Source organism: Atta cephalotes (assembly GCF_000143395.1).
Source record: "Atta cephalotes unplaced genomic scaffold scaffold00029, whole genome shotgun sequence".
NCBI lineage: Eukaryota > Metazoa > Arthropoda > Insecta > Hymenoptera > Formicidae > Atta > Atta cephalotes.
Genome location: NW_012130093.1, coordinates 601,040 through 610,152, shown reverse-complemented (window position 1 = coordinate 610,152; position 9,113 = coordinate 601,040). Strand labels below are relative to the sequence as shown.

Here is a 9,113-nt window from a genome sequence, read left to right as displayed (position 1 = left end):
TATATATATATATATATAATTACTAAAANAGTTTACTTCACACACACACACACACACACACACACACACACACACACACACACACACACACAAAAGAAAAAACATTTGCCTGTTATAATTTGGCTCATAATCAAAGATCTGTTGTGCAAAAGATCAAATGGAGAAACGGATCGCACACTCGTTCGTAAAATATATCTGCGTGATACACAGACATAAAATTACTTGTAGAATTATTATAACTTCGAAGTTCGATTTAGGACTTTGAAAACATATTTTTCAGATTTGTTTCTAACAATTTATGCAGAAATGAAAAAAATCGATTTTTTTTATCCGTTACATCAGGCTTTCCTCTTAAAATTTGAAAATAAAAATTGGCTGAACTAATATAGCGAAGGAAATGTTATGGAAATGATAAAAGTATTCCAATTTTGGCAAAATGTAGTTAAAAGGTTTTTAGGGTCATTCATTCCGAATCCGAAATCCAAATTTAAAAATTCAAAATTGTTGAATCAATATGGCGGAAAAAATTCTAAAAGTCGCCCTATTTCAGCGAAATGTAGCGTTGGAGGATTTCCGTAGTCGCGGATTCCAAATCCGAACTTAGAATTTGAAAATGAAAAATATCTGATTCAATCTGGCGGACGATAATGATATAAGTTCTCCGATTTCTGCGAAAAGTCTTTCGATTTTAGCTACGGATTGAAATGTTACGGAAATGCTAAGAACCCAAATTTGTAAATTTAAAATGGTTGATTCAATATGGCGGACGAAAATGCTAAAAGTTCTCTTATTTGTGTGAAATATAATATTAAAGGGTTTTTAGAATTGTTCATTCCAAATTCGGAAACCAAACTTGAAAATTCAAAATGGTTAAATCGATATGACAGACGAAAATGCTAAAAGTCACCAGATTTAGACGAAATGTACCGTTATGGTTTCTGTAATCGCGGAATCCGAACTTAGAATTTGAAAAATGTTTGATTCAATAAGGCCAACGGAAAAGCTATAAGTTTTCCGATTTCTGCGAAATGTAATATGATAGGGTTGTAAAGTTATTGATTGCCAATGAACTTAGAATTTGAAAATGAAAAATATCTGATTCAGTATGGCGAACGGAAATATATGACTGATTTCAAAATTTAAAACTTTTAAAATCCTAAAGGATTTTTAGATTTTTAGGCACATTTCTGAATCCGGACTGCAAATTTATTGTAGAATTAAAAAAAAAGAAGAATTAAAAAAGTCATATCAGGATCAGACATTTTTTCGTAAGGAATGAAAATGTTAAAAGTTGCTCTTCGATGAAATATAATGTTAGAGGATTTTCGTAATCGCGTATTCCAAATCGGAATTTAGAATTTGAAAAAGAAAAATATCTGATCTAATTAGGCGGATTCAAAAATCCGACCGATTGCGGAAGATTTAAAAATTTGAAATATATGGTTGACAAAAATATTATGCAAATTATAAAAGTTTGCTAATTTTGGCAAAATGTAGCATTAAAAAGTTTATGAACTAGCAGATTCCAAAACCGAATTTTTGGAGTCGTTGAACCAAATCTGATTTCAAAATTAAAAAATTCAATTATTATGGCGGACAAAGATATGAAAATATTAAAAGTCTTTTAATTTAAGCGAAATATTGGATCGTCTGGAAAGTTCGAGCCGATTAACCTATATAATTTAATAAATGTTTAATATACTAAAATTTAAATCTTCTGCGTTTCAATTTTCCTTCAACATCGGCACGAACTTTCCAGACAACCCAATATAACATTATTATTATAAATTTTTGCACATTCCGAATCTAAATCCCAAATTTGAAAATTATATTTGGCTGAACCAATAAGACAGACGAAGAAAATAGCTGAAAGTCGCTCAATTTCGGCAAAATGTAGCGTTGGAAAGTTTTCATAGACGCGGATTCCGATTCCCAACTTAAAATTGGAATTAAAAAATGCTTGATCCAATATAGTGGACGTAAAGGATTTTCAGATATTATACGTTGATTCCGAATAAAAACTTAAAATTTAGGAAGGAAAAAATAATTAATAATGTTTTTTGATTATTCAAAATTTGCATAAATATTTCACATAATATAAGTATAAATGATCACCGAATTGAAATGTCTTGAAATTAAATGATTTTCTTTCGTCAAAAAAACCATTTATAACAATTTGGAAACGCCATTTGGTTAGAGATTCATGTCAGTTTAGTATGAACCATCAATTTAGTATGAACCATATAGATCAGTTTGTAAGAATTAAGATAAACTTAAAGCTGCTTAAGATCAGCGCGCGCTTGTAATGCGCTAGTCCTGTCTTAAAATAATTCTATTGAATAATTCTATTGAATCATCAGTATAATTATGTAGAATGACAAAATAAATGTCAAAATTTTTTTACAATATTGTTCACTTGAATTTTACATAATTATTTTGACAGTTCAACAAAATTATTTTCAGATCTGGATATAATTAAATTTTTAGACATTGATAGATTATTGTTATAGTTCTTCATGAATATCTAAACATTCACTTCCTCGACAATGAATACCTATGTATATAAACATTTTTTTCTTCGAACACTTAAACATCTGCTATGGCTTTTGAAATGAAAAATTATTCCACGTTTTGAAACACTTTTCAAAATTTTAGCATTTCAGAAAAATTTCAGTTTAATTTCAGCAATTTTTAATTTAATGAAAAATTAATTTTCAGCAAATTTCAAAAAAATTTCAGCAAAAATTAGAAAATTTTCAATAAAAAATTCAGAGAAATTTCAATAAAATTTCAATTCAATTTCAGCTCTTTTTACGTTATGAAAAATTCACTTTCAGTGAAATTTCAGCAAATTTTCAGCAATTTCACTTAAATGTTTCAAACGTAGAATAATTTCAATGAAATTTTTTTATCAAGGCTAATATAAGGCTGATAAATTTATTATTGATTAATTATTATCCCGCAAATTATCCATTTCATTTCACTGTCGATATCACGGCGCTAATGAAATCATAGGTAAATTAATAAATGAGAGTCGCAATACGAATGCCATCTATCGTCGAAAATAGTCTGAAAAGAAGATTTTTTGAGACGATAACGTATGTTACATCCAAACTCCGTATGCACGGAACTGAGAGGGTGAATGCAATAGGAACCGAATTATTAGACCGATTTGGTCATGTCCAGGCTCCGGATCACAAGGGAGCTGTGAGAAAGGATCGACGCAAATCGAGAGGCACTTTGCTTCGTTCTGAGAGCTCCTAACGAGCCGAGGGTCGAACGTACTTTTAAATGGAAAACGAGGTTTAGTTCCGCTAAACGGACACATGTCGGACGTACTTTTAATTTAAAAGGCTCAAACTGGGTCAGTGTGTCGGGAGGGGCGCATTTTAATGCCAGATGTGTCAGTACGTCCGTATGCCCTGGTTTTTGGTCATGGAACTTAATCCAAATGATCGGGGAGAGGGCTAAATGCAATCATGGGAGAACTTACAATAAATACAAAGAGAGATTAATTTCAAATTAATAAACGAATATTTAATTTAATAATACTATAATAAAAGCAACATTTAGTTAATACATTTAATACATTTTTCTTAAATATAAAAATACAATTCTCTGAAATATATGATCGTACGGATTTATGTATATATGAGTGTGTGGGTGGAAAGAGAGTTGTGTGTAATGCGGACGTTATTTTGAGTGTGGAGAATTTGGAAGGAGGGGAAAATTAAAGTTGTGCTGATGGTTGAAGAGAAAGAGGATCGATCGAGGGAATAAGGAATGATATGGGGATTGAAAATAGGCAAGTGGATCCTGTGATTCTATCACTCGGTCGTTAGTGAAAGAAAATAAGTAAGACATGTATCATATTCCAACAACTGATGAACGTTATGAAAGAGGAGAGAAAGGTGACTTACGGCGGGGGAATAAGCGTCAGGTTGAACAGGAGGAATTGTGATATGCGAGACGGAAATTCCTCAATCAGGAGTGGTGATATCGGATATGAAACAGTGGGAGGACTGAACGAGAGAAAGAGACTCATCGAAGAAGTCTGGGGACAGATGGGGAAATAGAGGAGAAAGAAATTTCTAATAGCGATGATAGAGTCGAGGTTAAACGACTGGAATCTGTTCTTCAATCGATGCCTGAATTAGAGATTGTGTTTTAGAGTTTTCCGCGGTGTTAGAGCGGACACGAGCGATGAGTGGCGCACATTGTTAGTTCTCACTAGGTGATGGTGACGAGGGGCGAAAGAACTGCTTGAACGAACTAAAAATTTGGTCGTCTTTAAAGAAAGAGCATACAAGAAGAAGAGGATCCACCCAATACTGCAGCGAAATCCAAGACTTACTACTTGGCGTGTATCGAGTGCCCGAGAAACCATCGGAAAGGGGGCCGTCGACTGTGGGATGCTGGGCGCCAGGTCCACTTCATTAATTTCCCCAGTCAACAATCAGTACCGTTGGTTTCAGTTGATAGTATAATTTTACTAGATTGCACTGACTCTACTGAAGAAAAAAGGCTTCGAGAATCGGGTGAAGCCTTTTCCAAAGATCCCGACATAATTATATAGCTTCCCAAAACTCAGAGAAGAATCCTGAGGGCCGGGAACTGTGATTTTTATACTAATTACCCTCGATTACTCAGGTTCGGATTGGTGGAATAGATTTTGTTAATTAGTAGTAGAATTTTTTTTTACTCTCGGATTAGTCAAGATTTTGGAGGAGGAAAGGATATTGACCGGAGTCTGTATAAAAGTTCTGTATAAAAGTTCTTCTAAATTTTATGACCTTAATTATTAACGCACGTGCAATGCATCAAGAAAACGCATATGCAGCGTCAGCTGCATCACGAGACCATCCAGAATCTACCTCTGAACGTCGCATGTCTTCTTTTTGTGATTTTGAAATTTTGTGATCACAGACTCATGGAGAATCGTCCGCGACTTGACTGTTAAAAAGTATCTTGGCGGCGGTCTTACGCTTCCAATGACATTTATTATTGTTTTAGCCGCAGTGTCTAGGGGGGGCACAAACTCGATGTCCTTTTGGTCTCGCCGCTCGTACAACTGCACCGATTTTTAGTTTATCTCGGAGCGACATTTACGAGGAGATACTGGATTTTTCGTTTCAGTTTTTAATGTGGGAAAAGAAAATTTTTAGTCTTCTCTAGGCTATAATGCTTGTGCGTTATTCGCAGCTGTCTTTTTATTTTAACGAATGCCAAATCTCCACGAGAGAAAAGAATCATGAGAATCCGCTGGACGTAACACATATCTTACATAAAAATTTGATGAAATTTCGGATTTTGCATCACGATATCTCTGTTTGTAGGATATACAGAGGTAAAATAATACTTATTGAATAATTCAGACCCAAGCTGTATATAAGTTCGATAGAGCTTATATTTAGAAGTTGATCGGACCAGATTTTATTGAAAAACCGATAATCGGATGTTCGCAACTCGCTGATTCGCGTAAAGATACAGGGCGATCCACTTGATGTGAAACACCGTCTCTTGATTTTAGTATTGAAATGGATTATTTTAATATATAAATGTTGAAATGATGCTCTTATTAGCTGTCCAGTGACCATATTACCCTCTGGATAATATGAGCATCCTTAGGGATAATATGAGTACAGGAAATTTTTTGTGAGTATTATGCATACAAAAATGAAAAATGTATCGATGTATATTTTTATGAGTCACGTATAATGCGTGTTTACAATAAATTTATTATAAAAACTGAATACATCATTAAATTATTTTATAAGTTTATGTGAAATCTTAAAACCTTTTTATCTCTTTTACACGTCATATTGTTTAAAAGGCTGTAATTTAATATTTCATTTCATTAAATTAAAAATATAAGCATTCTAATATTATGTGGGAAAAAGTTCGTGGCGTTTTTCCCATTAGATGGCATTAAAAAAACGCCACGAACTTTTTCCCACACCTATACTTTCGTGTATGTGTGTACAGATTGAGATTTAGATTGTATAATATACAGATTACTATTATATATTTCGTACTGATTACAATTATAAATGAGCATAACCATTATATAATATGTTTTCATTTATATATCGATTATAATGTATATAATTTGTTACATGCAATTATTCTACACAATAAATAAGTTTGCTATTCTGTCATTTCCATCATAACACTAATTCCTATACACTAATTGAAAATATCAAATTTCTTCTTCATAAATTGTACACGTATATCGATTACTATTTACTTCTCAAAGGTACTGTTATTTTCTAAATCATATACATATTTTTTTACAATATATTTTTTATTTTGTGTCTCATTTTTATTTATCCCCTCCTCCCTTTATCCAGTATAAAATTATCAATCCAATACATTCAATACGAAATTATTAGTTATTTATTTTTCCTCTCTAAAACTCGCCAGTATATTGTCAACTTCTCCTTCCCCAGCCTCTCCTGTTTGTTTTATTTTTATGCACCTATAACTAAAACAGGAATAAGGCCTGGCTGTGACCTGACAGAGTTAGACACGTGTTGGGATCCAAAACTACCGTACCGTAAGCAAGGAAATAAACGGATTTTTGCATCGGGATCTGTATTGATGGACACTGCAATGAGAAGGCAAAATCATCCACCTTTAGATAGTACGACCAATAGTTATATACCACATGATTCTAATTTATTTCCTCCGACTGTCACGATACACAAAGGCCGTAAGGATATCATATTATATAAAAATATTTGCAATTATAATAACTTTTGTCATTTATATCATATTTTCTTTTTCTTTATTATAAACAGAAATTATATACCATCCACCTATGGACGAAAGTGTGCTTTATAAAACACTGAAAAACGAATGCGAACCGTCAGTAATGTTCGCAATTAATCATAATCTTTACGCATATGTGAAAATAACCAATTGTAAGTATAAATAAATTATGTTGCCAATATATCTGTAAGAATCTTATTCATATGATTTGTAGTAAATTGCTGCGTAAACAAAATCTGCTGGAATGTGACATCGAGAGGTCTTGCTTGTATTGGTCAGGATGAAATTATTTTATTAGTTGAAGTTTTGCCAGATGAAACACGAATTCCAAAGGATCTTCTCACATACATTAATCAATTATATCTCGAAGCTATTAAAGGTAATATCTCGTATGTGTATATACGAGAATGTATATATATATATATATATGTAACTTGACACACACACACACACACACACACACACACACACACACACACACACGCGCGCGCGCGCGCGCGCGCGCACCACGCACCACGACGCACAAAATGTATGTTCGGGAAAACGCTATTAGAGCTATTTGAATTTTCTATCTTTATCGTTTATCAGACGATACAAGGATAATACAAATAACGCTAAATAGCGTTTCCTCGAATGCATCTAATAGTTGATATCTTAATAACAATAATATTCATATTTGTATTGCAACTAATTGTTTCGAGTTTGCTTTGCTAGGTAATACAGTGACAGAACTCGGCTTCTCAGTATATCAAAATACCAACCTATTATTAGGTTCACGCGAGCATGTGGGATTTCTTTTTATTCGTCAGACATTGCAATGTTTACAAAAGATTATTTTACCGCCTGCACCTTTCTTGATTGGTCTGTTGATTCACAGGTAAATATAACATATAATAGTTTCGCAATTATGTATTGGAATTTGTATTTTATCCAAATGTGATTCTATATTGTGTGTATCTTGAATATTTTTCTGATAACATAAACGGGTGTAAATCATGCATGATTAGAAATGCAATTAACAATATATTTGTGTTAAAAATATTTATTTATACATTTATTTATTTTGGCTCTTTTCTGGACCATTTTCAATGAATGTTGATAAATTATAATTTCCAACTTGGAAAAGGTAAAATATATTATTGGCAAATAAATGTGTATCGTGCACTTGAATATAAAACAAGAAGATTGAAAATATCCAACCAGAGTAAAGAATTAAAAAAATTTTTTATTATACATTTGCCAATGATGTGTTCTATTTTTTCCAAGTTGGAGTTTCGAATACCTTATAATTCATTGATAAGACTCTCTAAGGATAGCCGGAGAAGAGCCGAAATGTCTGGACAAATGTAATTTTTTACATATACATATTGTTAATTGCACTTCATTAACTGTGTCTGACTATTATCTGCTTTCTTGTTAGAATTAGCGAGAATTTGTATTATTATTTTTTGACAGTGTATAAAAACTGCCAGAAGGCATTATCAATGATTTAACTAATAATTAAAAAAATAATAATAAAGTATACGGGCAATAAGAGCGTTAATATAGCGCGGAAATTAGTGCGCAAAATTCATATAAAATTCATATAATATTCACATAATATATAAATCTATTATATAAATCTATTATATAATACAATCTATTATATAATATATGAGTGTCGATACAAATTTCTTGGACATTTCGATTTACTTCAAACCATTATCAGCAAGTTGTGAATAATTTTCATCGATGTCTTTATAAAAATTTAGTTCGCAAATATTGGAAATATGTTTTAAATGAGACCGTTTAAATGAAAAGATGAATAGGACGTCCTTATTGTCTAGTTGAGACTTGTAAAAATTATTTCCTCGTTGTTTAAATGACTAACCTTTGTCCCCATAGATCACAATGAATTATTCCACGTCAATTTACAAAAAGGAAGATTACAAGAATTAAAAATTTTGTTAAACATTGAATATAAAATATATAAAAATATAAAAATATAAAAAATATAAATATAAAAATAGAAATAATTTATTTCTCATAACATTGAAGAAAAGAGACATGGATCTTTCTCTTATTGCATTGTCTATTGCGCCTGATACATATTTTAATAATTTTTTGATTGAACTCTCAACTACATGAAAGACATCAGCTTATAATCATACATCGACATTCTTTTACTGTACATTTCAATCAACAAGACGAAGATTCATTTTAATTATTAGGTGTACTTTGCTTCCGCCGTTTTTTTTCCGAAATTCGAGGGTTTATTGTAAAAAACTGGTTATACATTTATGATTCAAAGTATTGTCCATCGCTGGCCACTACTTTCTCCTATCTTTCGGGTAGCGTATCCC

General features: G+C 32.0%; 1 protein-coding gene across 1 annotated transcript in view; it reads left to right on the top strand.

Annotated features, from left to right (window-relative positions):
• The window catches only part of LOC105620803, a 144,560-nt gene that overhangs the window by 105,410 nt on the left and 30,037 nt on the right, over positions 1-9,113 (top strand). The window contains exons 7-10 of the mRNA XM_012202289.1: positions 6,494-6,712; positions 6,801-6,923; positions 6,986-7,150; positions 7,486-7,648. Of these exons, the coding sequence (XP_012057679.1) occupies positions 6,494-6,712; positions 6,801-6,923; positions 6,986-7,150; positions 7,486-7,648 (670 nt within the window). The remainder of the gene's footprint in view (positions 1-6,493; positions 6,713-6,800; positions 6,924-6,985; positions 7,151-7,485; positions 7,649-9,113) is intronic.